Consider the following 20,850-nt stretch of genomic DNA (forward strand, 5'->3'; position numbering starts at 1 on the left):
AACTCAAAAGGATTTATAAAAAAAAAAAAAAGAAATCTGAAAAATCAAAATTGACAAAAACACTAGAAAAACTTACAAAGACCAGAAAACATGCAACAGCAACATACAAAATCCACAGCAAACACTGATCTGACAAAGAACTGGAGAAACACATAGGATGTGTCTAAAATCCCCCCTACTCTATATAGTGAATTTGATGTAGTGGCTATATAGTCCACTTAATCAGCTAAATTCAAACAACATTTTGGACACCACTCACTCACTCGCCAGCCACTCACAGTGACGTAATTATTCTTGCGTCAGGAATTTACAGTTATAATTTTTGTTAAACTCGGCAAGATGGCACTGGTTTCAGTGGAAGCTGACATTACACTTAGCATATTTTCCGCAACAGCCAAAGATAATAAAAAAAACTTTTATAACATGTTATGTTTTAAATAAACAAACCATATATTCATGCAGAAACGTATGCTGTATGCATCGTCTGCAATTGAGGGTTCAGTGGCTAATGCCCGTGTTGTTTGTTTCTCTGCTCCAAGTTGTGAGACAGGCTCGTCTAAAAGTTAACCAGAGAGCTCTGTGTTATTCTCTGACAGTTTTTAATGTTGTTTCATGTTATCAGTAATCAGCCATTCCTTCTGTTTGAACCGCAATGCATTATGCTATATATTGCTCAGACAGTGAGCATTGCTAATACACTACTTTTCAAAATGCATTGTGAGATAAATTGAGTGGACTATATAGTGAATGATCATGCTCACTCAGATTTCTGACAGCACTACAACATGACGTATTCACAATATAGTGAATAGTGAGTGATTTTGGACACAGCCAGGGACTACACAGACAGGGGAGTGATCAGCACAGGTGAAACAAGACACAGGTGAAACCCATAAGGAGCAATCAGACAGTAGGGGAACACAAGGCCAGGAGGGGGAGGTAAAGCCATGTCCACAAGTAGCATATTTTTATACCTTTAGTCCTGTCGTCCACACCAAACCCCAGCTTTACATAAATAAAAATGATGAGTTCTGAAAACTCCAGCCAAAGAAAAGATGTCAGAAAACTCTGGTGCCATGGTTTCGTGTGGACGTTGGTAAACAGAGTTTTGGGTTCTCAAACGTCACAGCTGAATGACAGGGGCTCATTCTGATTGGCTGGCACTGGTTTTACATCTGGAAATTACTGCCAAATATGGGTTTGAAAGGTCTGAGCCACACTTATTGGCAGATTTTCCCATTGCATGTTGACAAGAGTAGTTTTTTAAAAAAAAAAAAACAAATGATGGGGGATATTCCTTTTTGAAAATACCCAGCTATGTGTGGACAAGGCCAAACACAGGAAGCTAGAATGTGAAGAGGGGACACAAGAATTTCTATCATTAACACAGGAATACGCAAGAGGAACAAGATAAACTTGAAAAAGCAGACTCATGACAGAACCAAAACAGAACCATAAGGAACAAGAAACCTGGACCACAACAGGAAACACATGGAAACACAAGAATCCCAAAGAATAATGAAACTCCACAAGACAAAAACACAGGGGAACCCAAACTCTGAACTCAACAAAACATAAACCAAAAACTGAATCCTAACAGTACTGGTATATAATCTCATTTTAAAGTGTGGAATATGATTGTGCATATATCTAGAAAGTAGTTTTTTAGCATCACTTAAAACTCGTCACAGTCCCCTAAAAGATAGTTGTATTTTTATGAACTCATTCTCTCACACTCTTGTCTTTACTGAGGAAATGAAATTCCAGTTCCCATCCTCTTCAAACCTTAAAATGCTTTTGATAATCTGAGCAGAAAGGTTTTATTCACTTGTTTCTTGATTTAATGAGACATGCAAGGCCAAACTTCTGTATGTTCAGCATTAATATTTGAGCATGGGAGAGGCTCATGTAGATCTGATGTAGCCTGATAGCCTGTTCCCTCTGTGCAAATGAACTCATTCTTTGTTGAGCTCTAGCCACACACCACACACATCAATAACCCACATGCTAACTTACGTACTCATATCCCACTCCCGTAAACACACACGGAGGGGTTTATCACTCACTTAATCCAGCATCCACTATCCTGTTGCCCCAAATACTGCGCTGAGCCTCCGATGTGGATTAATCCGCTTCTAAAATTAGTCCCAAACAAATGAACAATTTACTTTGTTCATTGGCCAGCTGTTTTAGGAAATGACTGGACCTCGGCAAAATGAAAGGATATGTTTCTGACCTGCTTTTAAAGATTGATGTCTTTAGATGGAACCAACAGAATCCACAGAGGACAGAGGCGGATGAACACACTGAGCTTCAGATCTTTCTCTGAATAAAGGCAGATTTTCTCTAGAATGCTCAGGTTCACACATGAGACTCTCCAGCTCGTGCATTTCTGCAGGACTTTTCTGGAGCGTCATATAAGGCAGGGGATGATTGACAATGTGCCCATTGAGCAGTGATGGATTCCTGCTGGCTAAAACCCTCCAGCGATGCATCCCAGCGCTTACAGTGAGGTTATCATGTTGTCCGGCATGAGATCCTTATCTCTGCCATTTTGAATCTTGTATTCTGACTGGACACTGAATAAACTACAGCCAGAATCTCCACCCAAGGCCAGTACACGCCTGATCAACACTGCAGACATATAACCTCTTGCGTAACTTGTTTTTCTAAGTCCCTGTGTCTGGTGCCAGTTTTGTATCTGCAAGTTCTTTGCAAAGGACGGGCTGAGACAGTCAGCTCGCAGGAAGCCCAGAGCACAGAGGGGTCTCTGTGCAGCTGGAGCAGGGTCCAGCAGTTTACTGCTGCTGCTGCCACCACTGAAAGACATTCCTCTGGACAAACTTTCCATTTACAAGAGAGAATCCTCTTTCCTTTAGCTGTGGAGCACGATGGTTATAGGAAGACTGCATTTGGAAAAACTGCTCTGAACTAGAGGTGTCCCAGTCCCATATTGATATTGGATATCGGTCCGATATCAGCAAAAAACAAATATCTGTATGGTATCGGAATGCATCTAAAATCTCCGATATAAGCACTCCATTCCAGACTATGCTCCTGCTGATTTTATTTGATTCATTTAGGTTATTTTCTGGGTCTTCTAATTTATTCTTTATTTTATTCAATAACTAGTATATTCTTATGTTTAATGTTAAAACTTCTCCTCATACTGTTGCTGACTACTGCTCTTTGTTGAATAATATCACTTAATCGAGCCTTTTCTTTCATGACAGACACACTACAAAATGAGTAATAAAAGTATGCATGTTTAATGCTAATATTGTATCGGATTAATATCGGTATCGGCCAATTCTCAATGCTGCAGTATCGGTATTGTATCGGAAGTGAAAATGTAATATCGGGACATCCCTACTCTGAACATAAAAAACATCTCCTTTAAGAATCAGCAGAACTGTTCCCAAAGTCAGTCTGTGCTGATCCACAGGTCTGCCTCTTCAGGATATCAGATTACTGGATCAAATGCAATAAAACGTGGACAGTACTCTGTTCTGTCTCAAGGAAGGAGTCTCATCCTCCTAATCATTCAAACAGGAAGTCAAGTTCTTACCAAAGGATGTGAGGCACATATTTTTCTCTTGGAGAGGATTTGAATGTCTCTTCCATGATGGAAGGTTTCTGTCCACTGAAAGGACAAACTGATGATGGATTTATGTTTGCTTTCAAAATCCAGACATGGGGCATTTTATGTAAGCTAAATCAAAATCTGCATTCTATTAAAGGCAGGTGCAAAAGCAGGCCCAGTCAGAGCCCGACACGTAACAGCAACCCAAAATATAATAACTGACTTACAATGTATTGATGCTGAGCCCAAAACGAAACTATTTGTAACATTTTTAGATATTTATTCAGACATTTCAGGTCACTGTTACAAAACAGGCTCCAACAGGCTCGGTGAGGTCAACTTACACGTCCTCCAGCTTTTATTTCACAGTGTGTTACTGATGTCACTGAAAGGAATCATGTTCCAAATGATGTGTTCAAATACATTTTCTGTCAAGGTTACAAACCAAACCAAGGTCTGTCTGTAAGGTCTCACTGAACCCCATCTGGACTGTGCACAGTCTGCCTGTTTAAAGCTAAAGCTCTGGTCATTCAGCAGATAATTAAACAGCCCTTTCAGCTGATGCCTTTAAATGAATGGATTTATCAGGATGTAACAATGTGAGAGTTCAAAAAACACATCAGAGGACACAAGACCGGATCAAAGTTGGGAAAAAGAGCTGAAAAGAGAAAAAAATGTATCAGAAAGCAGGATCAGAAATACTTGGGTCTAAAAACATTTAAGGTCAAAACAGTCTGAATAAAAAAAATCCTGATCAAATCCAGATAGTGATCCTGTCATAAAACCATCCTGATAAATTCCCCCATAGCGCCCCCTAATGAACATGTTCCTTGGTCAGAAGTAGAGTTTGCTGATGTTTACGAAGCATGTAACACTGCAGAAAACTGACCACTGATCATGTGGGATCAGAGACGCCTGAGGGACAGGTGAGCAGTGATTTTATCAGTCTGTTGCTGGGTTTACACAGAGCCTTATATCCCCATTAGAATTGGGTAGAATCCCAAACTGAATAGAAACACCTCCATCAGAATAAACAGGCAGAAACTCAGTTGCACAGGGGGAGAATATTCCTTTTCCCAAACTGATCTAAAAGAAAATTCTGCCGTGTAAATTATGACCCGGCACATTGTCAGGCTGGGTTCAGTCTGAGCTTGCTCTGTCTTGATGTACATGCGCAATACAAGTAAAACTAGTTACCACTGCCAAGTTAGTACGTTTTTAGACCCCTCAAGTGACTTTTTATTTATTCATGTATTCATTTCTATGAAAAAGTTGAGGAGGGTTGATTCCTTGATTTTAACATAAAAACCAAATTTCATGCTGTTATTCTGTTCTCCAACAGAGTCCATGACTGTTGCATGTAAATTACTATTTATGCAAATTAGGCGATGAAGTCATTTAGCGACTTTTAACTTTCGGGACTGCAAAAATGACTTCTGTTACTGAGGAGTTGGCAACACTGGCTGCAGACTTCCATCCACAGATTTGTGGTAGTTTTAAACAACCAGAACTAAACTGTGCTAAACAGACGATGCACTGCCAAAAACCTGAACTCTTATCAAGTGTTTTTGACTTATTTTCAGGAGAAAATGTCTTTTTAGACTTAATAATAGACACATTCACCCGACCAGTCCAGAAAAATGTCTTGTTTTGAGTTATTTGAAGACAAAAATGAATTCTGCGCTGCAAGTTAAAGAAAATTTGCCAACGGAACGGGTGAAAGGTTACTTGTATTAGGACATTATTCTGGTTTCAAGCAATTTTTTGAGCAATTGTTTCTTATTACATTAGCAGATTTTCTTTTTTACCTTTTCCAAGCAATTGAGACCTTATTTTTGTCTTAGAATACATGAAACAAGACATGTATGTGGACTGATGAGTTGAATGTGGCTCACATTGAGCGTGATACAACAGTTTTTACTTAAAATAAGACAAAAACACGTGACAAGATTTCAGTTTTTGATGATCAAGAGATGTTTTCATGGATTTGCATGTATTGCACGTATGTAAAACGGCTGTTCTAGCTGATTAAATGTTATGGCACATTGAAACAGTTGACCCTCAGGTCTCCAACAGGAATGATTTCAATCAGAATGAAAAAAAGTTTGCATGTACACCTGGAGATGGAACAAGTTTGAGCACTGAGGGGCTGATTTAAAAGAAATCACTTAAAGCAAGATTCAGATTAAACTCTGAGGGTCAGTTAGAGCGGCTAGTCATTTTTATATTTTGCAGTTTCAGAATATCTATATATTTTTATATTTTTATAAACTTAGATTGCGGCCCTCTGAAAAAGGTTTGGACCTCTGTCGTATAGGAACACATCAGTGTCGTCTGATTTTACAGAGGAGGATAAGCTTTCTCTCAGGACTGTAAATATCAGGTAGTTCTCCCAAACAGTAAACATGATTACCGCTTATTAAACACTCACAACATAACGCCATGTCTTCCTATAGGTCTGAGGAAGCTGCACAGACTCTGCTGTGAAAAGCACCACTGCAATTAGGAAAGAGCACAGAGACAAAGTGAACACAGTCCACGTCTGTATGAGGGGGGATGGGGTTACTGCAGGACATCAGCGCTGCCCCTGGTCTCACCGTTATCAGAAGCCATAAAAGTGATGTTGTAAAGGTTGTTCTTGACGAAGGGAGACTCTCGGTCAAGGATGGCGATGGTGGAAATCCGACCATTAGCCGGGTCTATCTCCAGCCAGTTGGCGGGGTCGTACATCTTGGAGTACCTGGATTCAGTGAGAGAGAGACAGCATAAGAATCCAGCACAGAGAGGCTCCTTTATCTGCTTCGCTGGCTGCAGGCCAGGGTGCCACTGCTGAGCTGATACACACGCAGGCTGCAGCACTCTCAGGAAGCAAACGGCGCTCATTCACCGGTTGAAGCCTGTGAAAGCTGGCCAGACCAATACACCTTTCCAGACTCTATCACATATGTCAGGTATTAATATTTCAGATTAAATCATTCTCCTTCATCCACTCTGCTGCAAAACAACAAGTCAGGCTCCAAACAGGGACATGTTGAACAAATGATGTGAATACACAGTGAAACAGCACCACTTTAAGTAAATGTATGAAGAAGTGCTCCCATAAATAGGAAATATTGTCCATTTTATGTGTTTGAAATTAGGGGAAAGTAGAGGAGCAGTCATGAATAAATGCAGGAGCAGCAGAATAAAACAGCAACAGGGAAAAAAAGAAGAATCAGAAACTGAAACGCTCTCTGTGGCCCACTACTTAGTGCACAATACACTTCCTTTAGTTGTGTGAGTGTGTGAGTGTGTGCGTTTGTGCGCTTGCGTGTTTTTGTGAACACGATCTGCGTCCACCATTGGCTGTTGCTAGGCTACAAAGACTTCAGCACCACATTTAGAAACAAATAGTGGGATGTTAAAGAAAGAGGGATGGGGACAAGACTCTGCAGTCCTACAGGCTTTCTGCTCTCCAGCCTGGTTATCGTTTTGCTGTTAGCTCGCTGTAAGCTCTCTGTTAGCCTACTGCTCCTGCTGCTGCTGCAGGATGTGAAAAGATATACATTTCCTTCAGACATGATGTTCTTTTTTAAAGAGCAGCAGCCTTATCAGCTTTCATCTCAAAATAGAGCTGCAAGCGAGCGCAGCACGACACTCTGATTATATGTGGAGGCAAATTCTCACTCTCCTGAGCAGATTAAATTGCTCTGTTTAACGCCATCACAGGAGGGAAGTATTAAGGCTCTCATATGTCTCATACTGAGTCCAGAAAAATTCATTTTCCCTGAAACTCCAACTTTCAGGTTTCATGTTTTTACTTTGTGGTGTCAATCAGTCAGGGGATGATTCTCCATCTCTTTTACTGCTTTCTGTTTTTCTGTTGCCCATGTTTGCTTCAGGTTATAGGCTTTCTAAAAGTGGTCTGAATGTACTGCAAAAAACTCAAATCTTATCAAGACCTTTTGTCAAATTTTCAGTTAAAACTGTCTTCTTCTACACTTTATGAGCCTCATTCACCTGACAATTTCAGAAAAATGTCTTGTTTCAAGTTATCTAAAGATGAAAATCTGGTCTGAATTGCTTGTAGCTAAAGAAAAGAAATATCTGCCAATGGAAAAAGAGAAAAGTTTTTTGTATTAAGACATTATTCTAGTTTTAAGCAAATTTTTCTTGTTCCATTTGCAGATTTTTATAACTTCTTCCAAGAAAATCAGAGCTCATTTTTGTCTTAACATAACTTGAAACAAGACATTTTTCTGGACTGGTCGGGTGAATGTGGCTCATATAAGGTATAACAAAACAGTTTTTACTCAAAGCTGCAGTGAGGAGGATCTGTTTTAGTTGCACTCCCTCGCCACCTTGTGGCCTGGAGTCTCCGCAGACTGTCGTGAATTACTTTTAGCAAGGTGTGTGTTTGTTTCAGAATAAAATGGGGATTGGATCGAAAACAAATTTTCTTTGTAAAAGTCAACTTTTTACTGGATACAACGCACTGAGATAAGGTATTTATCAGCACAGTTTTGTAGCGCTACAGTTTAAAATATGTCATCAAGCAGATGTTGAAGCAGCCAGCTGTTGGCGACATTGTCACCCTGGTGCTCTAACTTATCTGTCAGCTAACCTGACAACTAGCAAACTGTCAGTTTGTATATAGTTTAGCAGCTGTCTATATTTAGCTCAGCTGGCAGCCCGGTGCTCTGAGACATGTCTGTAATGTGTAACGTTAGTGAATTCTGGTTATGTCCTGCCAGTCATCTACCAATCAGAGCTAACGTAACCTCACTCTTCATTTTATTGATAGACTCTCAAGTTTGAACAGACCACTGAAGAATAACTGCTGACTGCGGGTTGGAGTCAGCATTAGCACAAATAGTTTAGTCCTTTTAGCCTTTAGCTGGTACCCCATCTAGAGTAGAGGCTAGGAAGTAGTATTTTGAAATGACCTGTCACCAGTCATTTTGGCACTGATAGTCTCATTTTAAAATGTGGATTACAATCAGGCATATATCTAGATGGAAGACTTTTTCAAGATCCCTTTTAATGTCCTGACAGCCCCTTTAAAGTCTCTGTGAGAACTTTCTGTTTGATGCTGACTGCACTGACCCCTGTGAAATATATAGTGTGTTTCCAGGATGAGGACACCATTTCCCATGAACACCATCACCCACTTGACCCTACCTTTCTTTGCTTAAGACAGCTTTTCCTAGAATGCAAAGTGACAAGGTAGTGTGTTTACTTGTAGTTACATAGAGCTGTAAACTCAGTTTGTGGTGTAGTTTTATATCATCAGAGAGATGTTTGATGACCTGGTGCCTTCAACAATTGTTCCAGGGACATGTTAACCAGTTTTCCCAGACGTCACAACGGGGCTTGAAGAAGTCTTCCAGTCCCAGTGAACAGCTCTATGCAGAGGCTGATCTCATCACAACACTGCAGCTTCTCTGCATTAATGGAGCAGATTAAACCAATACTGTAAGTGAGTCTGAAGCTGTATTAAATTCATGCTAATGAGCTAATTTCTCCTCAGTCATACCTTTTCAATGACAGTCGCAGTGACTGCAGAATTAATTCTAATTAATGCACGGTTAATTAAAGAGATGAAGAGGCCTTCAGATATTCCAGAGAGCGTTTTATCAGCAGACACCGGGAGACGTGAGCCCTCCTTCAACCTGCTCATTGTTTCAGAGTTGAACCACACGCTTGAACCAGGCGCTGTGGGTTATTCTGTGTTTAGGGAGATGGTCTTACACGGCATTTCAATCAGAGCCTCTGATGAGACAGCAGGGGCAGCCTTACCGAACAGTCTGTCTCATGAAGCGGTCCGGGTCCTGGGCGGTGAATGTGGTCAGATGAGACCCCGCAGGCAGACCCTCCTCCAGCTTGATGGACTTGGGATTGGGACTGAACTCTGGGCTCTCGTTAAGGTCCAGGATTCGGACAGAGACAGTGGAGGTGGACTGTCTAGGCAGGTGGATGCCACGGGCCAGGGGGACCTCGTTCTCTGCCTCAACAGTCAGCATGAAGGAGCGTGTCACCTCAAAGTCTATGGGCTGAGAGGAGAGATGAGAGGAGAGGACAGAAGAGGATGACTGATGTATCGCTTCATCACTGAGAGCCGAGCAGGCAGAGCAGGCAGAGCAGGCAGAGCAGGCAGAGCAGGCAGAGCAGGCAGAGCAGGCAGAGCAGGCAGAGCAGGCAGAGCAGGCAGAGCTCCAGCTGCTCCTGGAGCACGTCTAATGAAATGTTAACAACTTTTCCTTCTTATCATCGCTCTACTCAAGGTCTCCCTCTGCATTCAGACGAGTTCCTGAGCACTCAGAGAAACCATACTGAATTACAGGAGAGAAAAAGACGGAACATGAGGTGCCTCCAAGAAGGTGAGAGGAGCATCATTTGCATTCTTTACTCAAACAATTTCACTGGTCACGTTATAACTTCTGCACTCAAAAGCAACATACCTTTTAACATTTCTTATGAGACTATTATTCCTCCGTCTCCACATCTGATTGAAAACCATCCTTTTCATTTTACAGTCTCAGACTGAGATGTCAAAGTTGCTACAGCTCATTGGTTCAATCTTTGAGTACAAACTAGAAAGTTCTTCTTTCTACAGCACAGGACATCCATCACATCTGCCCATCTCATGGTTACCAGCTGAGGAGTTAACATGGTCATCATTAGTGACAGAGGGTTTCACTCTAAGGACAGAACTACAGAAGAAGGAGCACAGGGTCAGATCAGTGCTTCCCTACCTCCAAACAGCAGGTCCAACCCTCTGACCCGGTCAGCACAGTGAGTTCTAATGTAGAACAGGGGTCACCGACCTTTTGGAGACTGAGGGCCACTTCAAGGGAACTTGTTTGATACAAACTTCCTGAACTTTAAATCACATCACATCACATGTGCCATGTCTTCTGAAAAAGCAGAGGCTAAAGCTGGGTTTTTATTCCAGAAAGAAGTTGTGTTTTTCTTTTTCTTAAAAAAAAGAAACTTTTTCACCTGCTTTAAATTACGAGGATCTTTTGTATGACTCTGGGCAGTGTCTCCATGTGGTCCATACTGCCTACCATGCCTCATTGAGGTTCATAACAAATTGTAAACCCTTGGATCATCATTGTGAGTTGTATCTTTGGGTTGGATGGCCTGCTTTGGCGACCCGGAGAGTTGATACACTTTCATCTATAAGGCAGTTCTTGGTTTGTTTCCCCACTATTTATGTGTTTTTGTCATGCAGAAAAGTACCGGACAGCACACCCTGCTGTCCCAACACTCGGACAAAAATTGGAAAAAGGGCCTTTGGGTAATCTTGGGTCTCCCTCGAAAAAAAAGGTTTTTAATCTCAGTGGGATGAACCTGGTTAAATAAAAGTAAAATATATATATTTTTAAATAATAATGAATCAGAAATGCACAGATGACTTTTTAATAATAATAATAATTGTCCGTACAAAATAACAGTTGCAAACAAGGGACAGGTCAGTATATACTGAGTACACTGTAAATGTGCTTCTCACTGTAAATGGACTTTATTCTGATTTTTTTAGACGTCAAAATAATCCTCCTTTATCCTGGGTAGGGACTACCAAAATTGACCAAAAGAGGAAAGTGTAATTGTAGTGTGCAATTCATTTGCATGCAGACATCTCTTCAGGCTGCAGCATATATCATGGATCATACACGCTGCTTGTGCTCATGCATGAGGCATACCAGGCTAAAAAGCTGTCCTCTGCATGCTAAAGCAAAGCAGTCAAATGTGCCTGAGCATGGCACACTTGTGGTCACGCTGGCCAAATGAACTGGGCTTTGGGGTCGAAGTGTGCTTTGGCACAGTGGATGGCCGGTGTGACCGCGCTCTGACAGGAAGTGCTGCATCAGTGAGGAGTGAGGCTGCTGAGTTGGCAACAACCTGCATGCTGCAACCACGTGTCACAGTACAGTAGGGATGGGTACCTTTTACATTTAAAACTATACAGTACCACTGCCCGGTACCTTACAATCAGTATCGGTACCAGTGTTTCCCACAGGATTTTAAGAGACTGTGATGGGAGAGTCACTGACCCTCGGCGGTTTTATTGTGTGTGTACGTTTTTAAGTGCCCTTACAGTAAGTGCAGTTTGGGACCATAGACATGAACATACGTTGATAAATGAGAACTTACAAAGGCATATCAGAAATATTTTAAATTAATTCAGAAACAAAACCAAAAACTCACTCATTCACAATATTTTGAACAATTTACTGAACAACATTTAAACAACAGGCTATTTACACTATTTACACATCAAGTTTAAAAACACAGCGAAAGCAGCTCCCGTGATCTGTTATCTGTTATCAGGCTACGAAGACTAGCCCACCGTTAGTCCCTCACCTGAGTTAACAAGGTGTGTGTTTGAAGCTGATGAGAAGAACAGGGAGTGAGAGGTCGCCAGTAGGTGAAAGATAAGCAAAAAAAAATTAAAAAAAATTTTAGGATTAAGGGTCAGATTATGATTCTCCTTCTCTCTGCTCCCTTAATTGGATTTGGGAGTGTTATATTTTCACTCTGTTTGTTTTTCTTCAGTTACTGCAGAAAATAGCCTAAATAAATAAAGATTCCTAAATTTGCTGCGGCCCACTTCATCACAAAATGAAGCCTAAATCAATGCAAGATCATTTTCTGACTGATATTTCCTGATATTGCTGTGTATCTGGCTTTGAGAGAAATTCAGCTTCTTCCATGCTCTCTCCGTCTGTGGTGTTCACCATCTTACACTGACATCACTCTACAAAATCCCAGAGCGTATATGGCTACTTAATATGCACGTACTGATTTGCATTGACCATATATGGTTATGTTCGGGCATGCTGAAGGTGGGAAACGAGGTGTGTGCAGGTCACCACATTCACACTTTCTCGGGGCGGTGTGATTTATCACGGGGAATAGCGTGCAGCTGTGTGTACGCAGAGTTTGATAGATCTGAAAAGAGTGTCTATATTTGGTCATATGCACGTTTTGCCTTTTTGTCGTCGTAAGTGAAATTTAAGAGGACTTTTACACACTGTAAAACGCGCATTCACTGCCTCTGAATGCGCGGTGATAATGAAACAGTGTGGCCGCTCTCGTCACTGAGACGTGCGCGGTGCAGCCGTTCCTCTTCCTGAGAAGGGGGGCAGACAGCGCAGTGAGATACTGTGTCCACGGCCGCAGTTAGCATGGGCGCTAATGCCCAAAAAAGAAGTTGCACTTATCTCAGAGTCAGAAGTTCTGCCCCAATGACGCTGGAATCTGGTTCGTGCCAAACGTATCAAGTAAAGAGCGACGTCTATGAGCGTGACCAGTGCATGCGCACTCTTGTTCTCGCTTGTTTACGGGCGGTAGGAAAGTACAGCTGTGTAATGAGACTGTGGCGGGCCGCCACAGTCTCATTGACTAATGGGAAACACTGGGTACTCAGTGGTACCAATTTTTGGAACTTAAGTGTGTTTTTTTAGTTATGAATATAAATTTGTTTGATAATAAACTCTTAAAGTTTTTCAAGTTAACATATTTATTCTTTAATACATAAACTTGCTACCGTTTTACGTGAATTGATACTCGGTACCACAGATAGAATTCAGTTGTACCTATAAAAGTACCTAATGCAGCACCCATCCCTGCATTACAGCCAGTCACTGGTGGCACACCAGATCTTTAGCACATGATTAACCCTCTGGGTACTGAAACTTGGCATCAATAGAGGAGGCATGTTTTGATACTTGTTACTACAGAGGTGTTTCGGCTGGTGCCATAAAAGAACTGAAGTTTAGTACCCAGCCCTATACAACAATGACGGTAGAAAAAAATATATTTGTATAAACATTCATCATTTATTTATCTGTTCCAACTAGTGCTGCACAATTTGGCAAAATTGGCTAATCAAAATCCATCCATCCATCCATTTTCTATACCGCTTATCCTATTCAGGGTCACAGGTGGCTGGAGCCTATCCCAGCTGTCATTGGGCGAGAGGCGGGGTACGGCCTGGACTGGTCACCAGTCAATCACAGGGCTGACACAGAGATAGACAACCATTCAATTTGGAGTGACAAATTAACCTGGTGAGCATGTTTTTGGACTGTGGGAGGAAGCCGGAGGACCCGGAGAGAACCCACGCATGCACGGGTAGAACACGCAAACTCCATGCAGAAAGGCCACCGGCTGAGGTGGGGATTTTAACCGGTGACCTCCCTGCCATGAGGCTGCAGCGCTAACCGTTGCGCCACTGTGCAGCCCCCAATCATAATCATCATTGTTATTTGTTAAAGCTGTAGCCTGTTAATTATTTAATTTTATTACATACAAATAAGCAAAAGTAAATGTTTTTATCAGAGTGTGGGCTCCCATAGTTCATGCTCCCCTTCATAAGTCAGAACCCCCCCCCGTCTAAAAAACTCTGAACACTAACCTATTTGCAGAAACATTATGTTGGTTTGCCAATTAACAGATGGTTTTATGCCGAGCACAGGTTTCAGTTGGTGGAACAGACAGAGTAAAAGTCAAACAACTTCTCAAGCATTTATGTCCTCCTTTACAAACCATGATCTATCCTCATCTCTAACAGTAGGCAATTTTCTTCAGTATATTTGGGGTGTTCTGAAGAAATCTAATGTATATTTCTCTCTCTAAGTCTAAACATGATGAGCATATCATTTTTTAACAGCAGAATGTTTCACCCACTTGTCAACCACAAAATTTGTGGGTAAACCAAAAAGGCACCGGGCTTTGTAAACGTTTCATTCTAGTTTTTCTTGTTTCGTTAGTGTCAGTGTCTGTGTCTGTGCAATGACATATGTGCAAGTCCTGAGATTTTTTGATTTGTTTGTTGTTCATGTGCTTAAATGCTGAGGTGTTTTTTTCCTAATCTCAAACTATACCCTCCTTTTTAGAGAACATAGTCTGGAAGCGGCTATTTTCTCTCCTCTACTCACCTCTTGTATTCCTTTTTCTCACTTGAGCCCCCCCCCCCTCCATCTGTCCCTGTATGTCCTCAGACAGGATGTAACTGAAATGTAATTTCGTTGCTCTGAAACATGTGTAATGACAATAAAGTGCATCCTATCTTATCTAGTTTACTGTCACTGTCATAACCATGCTGCACACACACACACACTTGGAGTCATTTTGAAATCTACATTACAGAAAGTGTTTTTGATCCAAATTTACAGAAACAAAATATTTCCTGAAGGAGCCCCAAGGTGACCAGTGCTATTTCAGAACATGCCTGACAGGCACCTTAAAGGGGTGCAGTGGGCAACCTAGTGCCCGCGAGTAGGCCGTTGGTGACCCCTGCTGTAGAGCATCCAATGCTGTAGGGCTGAAGAAATTCACATTTACAGCACAAATAGGTTTTGACACTGAAGGAGACCAGCGCTTGTGTTACTGGTTCCTGATTTGATTGTTGTTTCCAGGCTGTGAACAGGCTGCCCCCTAGGAACAATGTCTGCTGAAGAAGTCTGTGAAAACCCAGAAGATTGTGGTTTTTAATGACTTTTATGTTAAAAAGCTTCTCTTTTCTTTTCTGGGCTGATGATTCAGTGAATATTTGAAAACATTTAGGAAGCTGTTTGCACGTTTGGTCAAACGACAGGCTGCCGTGACCCACATCAGTTTCTGAAGCCTTAATTTTCAGGTGTGGTGAGGATAATCATTGTCACATGGGATGATCCTGCTATTTGTAGAGAATGGTTTTCACTTTTTATATCAAGTTATGCCTCAACTTAAACAGGCTGTTAAAAAGATCAAATCACACAGAAGCTATCAGAGCTAAAAGGTCTGAGGGCTGAATCATTTCTGTCACCACTTCATCTGTCCCATATCCCCAAACAGCCAGATGAAACCTTCAGGATGCTGACAGACAGTGAGCGCTTGTTGCTAGCAGCAGCTCTCCATGGCAACCTCAGGAACCACAGCACGGGAAACTAGCCTAATAATTTGACTGCACTGCATTCCGAAAGCCGACACCTTTTAAGCAGCAGGTGCTGTGAGGCCACCTCTTGTCTGAAACTCCTGGACGGATGAGATAAACAAGTCTTGATGACTGAAACCCCACAGCGCAGGGACAGAAGCATGTGTGGAAACAAAGATGAAACAGGGCTGGGCTCGTACAGAATGTGCACAGAGAGAAGCAGTAATGGATGAGAGTAAGTAAAGAGTGCATGTGTGGTGAACCAAGCCTGAAGACTGAAAGAAGACCTGAATAGAATAGAATAGAATAGAATAGAATAGAATAGAATAGAAAATACTTTATTTATCCCCAAGGGGAAATTCAGGAGTCACCGCAGCATTTAAGAAAACAAAAGTAAGAAAGAGTATAGAAAATGCAAAAAAAAGTCCATAAGAAATTATATGACGACATCCCATCGTGGATGACAGCTGCAGGGAAACAGGCTGGAGCCTGATCACCTCCGGGCGGGTCGCCTGGGCGAGGGTGTCTGATGTTGAAAGACCCGAAACACCCCATGACCCCAGGTTACATTACTGATGATGTGTCCCAGAGCATCAGCAAGATGTATCGTTCACCTAGTTCTACAAACATTTGGTCAGAATTGTGGCATTTATGAGGAGTTGTTTTTAAAGCTTCAGTCAATTTCACTCCAGAGAGGGCAGCAGTTGGTGATGATGTCACACACTAATTGAGAGTTTTGTGCAGCTGGTCATGTGACTGAGCAGGAGAAATGATAAATGATATCAACTGTCATACCTCTAAGAGTGTCAGAAAGGCCTGAAACCTTGACAGTGGAGGTGAAACCAGCATGAGGGACCAGGGACAGAGCGAGGAACTGTCCAAAGTTGCTTGCAGCTTTAATTTGCCATTTTTTTCTTATCCGTCTGATTCTTTTGTTATTTGGAACCTGTCATTACATTTGTTGTCTATTAACACCAAACTAGATTTTACTTTTTCTTTTGCTCCTGTGTTTGTCCGGAGATCAGACGTGAAACCATGGTCACATTGATTACACATGGGATTTCACCTGTTAGCAGCCAGTAGCATGTCATTGCTAACTGGTGCTGGGGCTGGTGTTCTCTGTGAGCTGAAGGGGGGGCAGAGATGATGTGCTGGTGATGCATTGTGAGTGAGGAAGTGACGACATGGACCTGTCTTTCCATCCATCATTATGGAGAATGTAAGATCTATCTCCAATAAGATGAACAAGCTAACCATGCTGACCCAGCAATAGAGGGAATACCAGAGGACAGAGTAGCGTCATGCTATTCACAGATTTAGGTAATGGAGCTAACACCGGACATTAATGCCAAATTGGAAGAATTTCACCTGCTGTAAGTGGACAGGATACAGGAGACAGAGACTGAACAGACTGGTCCTGGACCCTGTGGAGGTGGAGGCTACCTAGAGAATCATGGACAAGCTGTCGTCTCTGATGGACATTTCTTTCTAGTTGACACTTATTATGCTATTATATTTATATATTCTTGAATGTTTGTTCACAATATACTTTCGTGTTTTGCTGCTGTGACTCCGAGTTTCCCTTTGGGGATTATTCAGTACATTCTATTTCATTCTATTCTATTCTATTAAATGAAAGAGTACCTCATTGTATCTCAGACCTCTTGCCAGTCTACACCCTCTCAAGGTCTGCCGATCAGCTGCTGACCAGGCTGAAACCAGGACTGAATGCACATTTCAAACTGTGGAATGAGTAGCCCCCATAGACTGGTACATCCCTGGTCTCACCAGCTTTTAACTGACTTTAGTAAAGTTATTCCATTTTTTGTCTGAACCTCCTATACAAAAAGTGCATATTTAACTTTCTTTGTCTTAAAAAAAAGAAAAAAAGTATTAACTTTTATTCTAATAACTGTGTTTTGATGTGTATTTTTTTGTTTTGAAGTGTCTGATGTGATTTCTGTTTTCTGAAAGTTTTAACACTAAAGTGAAGTAGATGAAGTTGTTCTGTGGAAACTTAATCTCACCTTGACCACAGTGAGCAGACCTTCATTGGTGGTAGGGTCGGTGGGGATGGAAAAGCGCCCGGTGGGATCCCCAGCTATGATGCGGTACACGGCGCTCCAGGCTGAAGTGTGTGGCTGGTCTTTATCCGTCACCGTCAAGTTAGTGACAATCACATTCACCCTGTTCTCATACACCTCCCCGAAGAACTAGAGGTGAAGGACAAAAAGGCAGCATTGTTGCTCATAGGTGGTTGTAAAAGCAAAAAGAAATACATTAAAATATTAGAAGTGAAGAGCAAAGTGGAGACAATTGTCTCTGTCTCACAGCAGAGATAAGTGCTTTTGTTTCCTGAAATAAAGCTAGCCTTTCCCATTAATCAGCTCCTTCCTGTCAAACCTGTTCCACTTTTCTGCGGACGGCAAACACATTGTCCATTTCATTGGTTTTTCACTCGTTACCGGCTGCCACTTCCAATAAAAGTAGAGGAGCTTCAGTTCTGTTTAGAGCAGCTCCTTCTAAAAGCCTTTTCCTGGTTCCTCTGAGCTGTGTGGGACCTACTGTCTCAGTGGTGAACTCAGGGGGGTTGTCGTTGACATCAGTGATTCTGATGACCGTGGTGGCCGTGTTGGACAGGCCATAGGTTGGGTTTCCCTCCATGTCTGTGGCCTGGATGATCAGGGTGTACTGGGTGACTTTCTGAAAACAAAGAAAATGAAAAAATTTAAGCAACAGACACCTGGACTTTCCATCACTTTTAAACTTCTTTCAGACTTCTTTGGCAACCCTGATTTGTTTTATTTAAAAAATGGAGCGTGTCGCATGTTTAACTTTTTTGTCCATGGTTAGTGAGCTGTTGATGCACTGTACCACTGACTTTAGACTCATGGCTAATCCCACTTGTACCCCTTAGCTTTCCCCCTTTGTTTTACCCTTGTGACTACCCCTTCCTCTTGCCCCTCTATTTTGAAGCCAAGAGGGAAGGGTAAAAACACATCCCTGAGAAACAAGATGCCACTCTATTTCCTCGATGTCATCACTCTCAGCTGCTTACTACCCGCGTCATAGCCAGATGCCTCACTTGTTTATTTGCCTCCAAGATGCTGTCTTCCATGATTTCACCCTTTGCTTGGGTCCATTTGGATTTTCCAATTCACTCATAGAAAAAAGAAAAAATAGACCACCCATGTTTTCTCCAATTTCTTGTTTATTTTTAATGCCTAGGTAAAGGTACATTTTTTGGACAAATATGATAACAACAAATAAAGCTCATAACAATTTACTTTAAGGGCTGATACCTCAAAGTTTTGCGTGGTTTTCTTGATAATAACCAAAACCACTGAAGTTCTTACATTAAAAGCTATGGCATTTAACTGGACCAGTACTGATATAGTGCTTTCTAGTCTTTCTGACCACCTAAAGCGCTTTACACTTCTAATCTTATTCACCCATCCACACAACATACACACACTAAGGGCAGAGGTTTCTGTTGAAATCCATCAGTTTAACTAACATATTCACACCCATCCACACACCACTGACCAACAGTGGGATCAATTTGGGGTTCAGTGTCTTGCTCAAGGACACCTTGACTGCAGAAGCTGGAAACGTACCTCCGACCTTCAGTTTGGGGGGTGACAACTCTACCACTGAGCCCCAACTGCCAAAACAGAGCTTTCAGGCTGTCCATGTTTTTTTGTCTGTTTAAGTAAAAAAAAAAAATGAGATGATGCAAAGAGACTGACAGGCTGTGTAGCGCTGCACTTAGCCTGTTAGCATGGTGGATATTCAGCCTGTGCTAGTATTAATCGTGTTTCATTTCACTGCAGATGGACCTTTTGACTCTTGAAACACCTGACACTCTAAAGCCAGTCAAAGATGTTTCTGACAGCACAAAACAGCTTCAAGCAAAGAAACAGCAGACCATGCACTTCCTGGTCTAAAGCATGAAGAGGTTGAGTCATTAAACCAGGTCAGTCACTGCTGGGGGTCATCTTACAGACTTATTCTATGGATGATTTGTGGGCGCTGCCATCGTGGCTGGCTGCCATGAAACAGCAGTGTCTACTACCTGAGCGAGAGCGAGAGCTGTAGAGATGTTTGAATAGAATAGAATAGAATAGAAAATACTTTATTAATCCCCAAGGGGAATTTCAGGAGTCACCGCAGCATTTAAGAAAAAAAAAGTGGGAAAGAGTATAGAAAGTGCAAAAAGATCCATAAGAAATTAGATGACGACATCCCGTCCACCACTCGTCCACCACTCTCCAGCCCAGCCAGTCTCCACCTCCACAGGGTCCAGGACTGAGCCTCCCCAGCAGTCTGTTCAGTCTCTGTCTCCTGGATCCTGTCTGCTCACAGCAGGCGAAGCTCCTCCAATGTGGCGCCGGTGTCTAATGTCAGCTCTGTCAGCCATGTCCGTGAACAGCACGATGCCGCTGGGTTAGCACAGCTAGCTGGTCCATCCCCCGGAGCTAGATCCCACGTTCCCAACAACGATGGATGGAAGGACGGGTCCACGTCGTCACCTCCCAGCTCACATCCGAGAACCAGCAAGTCCTCCTCAGCTCCTCCTCCTCAGCTCGAGGGAAATCATCAAGCCCTGCACTAGTTAGCATTATCAGAACATTACAGAACTGCAAGAGTACTGTAATCAAAGGGCTGTGTGACCTCAGTTACATATCACAGATGAAGGATTTTACCCATGTCAAATATCTACAAAAAATATAACCTACAAAATGTGAAATCAGGTTCAGAGTTAATGCTAGTTGCTGACCAACCTCCAGAATTCACTCATATACCAGTTACTGTTATAACCAGTGTTTAACAGCAACAAAACAGCCAAAAACACAAACACTGACCCAGTATCATGTCTCACAAGAGAAAGGCTGGGGACACATATTTCAGTACAAAAGTCCACCTGAGTTAAAGACAATAAAAACCTGAACCCAACCTCAGCCTGAGCTGATGATCCTGTTGTTACAGCCTTTTTTTTAACACATGAAGAACTTGAAAATGACTGGAAAAAGTCATAACTCCATCTATTTGCTTGTAAGTTGGATAGAAAACATCGTAATACCTGACTAGCTGCCTCTTATTGCATTTCACAAATTAAACAACCAGTACTCTGAGCAAACTTCCAGTTAGCCCGTAGCTTAATGGCTATCATGAGCAGCTCACAGCCACGCAGTCACATCACAAAAACACCAACAAGATACTCTGCATTTTAAATGAAATGTGTTGCTCACCCATTGATTGGTTTTGGTAGGTAAAGTTAACTGCTGTCCTCTGTTTGTTGATTGTTCACTGCTGTCCTTTTGTTGTTTATTCCTCCATCAACTGAAGTTCCGTCTTCAAC

General features: G+C 42.0%; 1 protein-coding gene across 1 annotated transcript in view; it reads right to left on the reverse strand.

Annotated features, from left to right (window-relative positions):
• Positions 1 to 20,850, reverse strand: part of LOC141788685 (cadherin-2-like) — a 176,355-nt gene that overhangs the window by 42,403 nt on the left and 113,102 nt on the right. Inside the window, exons 8-11 of the mRNA XM_074667672.1 lie at positions 18,054 to 18,191; positions 17,516 to 17,701; positions 9,362 to 9,615; positions 6,181 to 6,323 (exon numbers count right to left, since the gene is read on the reverse strand). Of these exons, the coding sequence (XP_074523773.1) occupies positions 6,181 to 6,323; positions 9,362 to 9,615; positions 17,516 to 17,701; positions 18,054 to 18,191 (721 nt within the window). The remainder of the gene's footprint in view (positions 1 to 6,180; positions 6,324 to 9,361; positions 9,616 to 17,515; positions 17,702 to 18,053; positions 18,192 to 20,850) is intronic.

This window comes from Halichoeres trimaculatus, unplaced genomic scaffold (genome assembly GCF_033239565.1).
Source record: "Halichoeres trimaculatus isolate MK-OKI-2021-1 unplaced genomic scaffold, fHalTri1.1 fHalTri1_scaffold_4, whole genome shotgun sequence".
Lineage (NCBI taxonomy): Eukaryota > Metazoa > Chordata > Actinopteri > Labriformes > Labridae > Halichoeres > Halichoeres trimaculatus.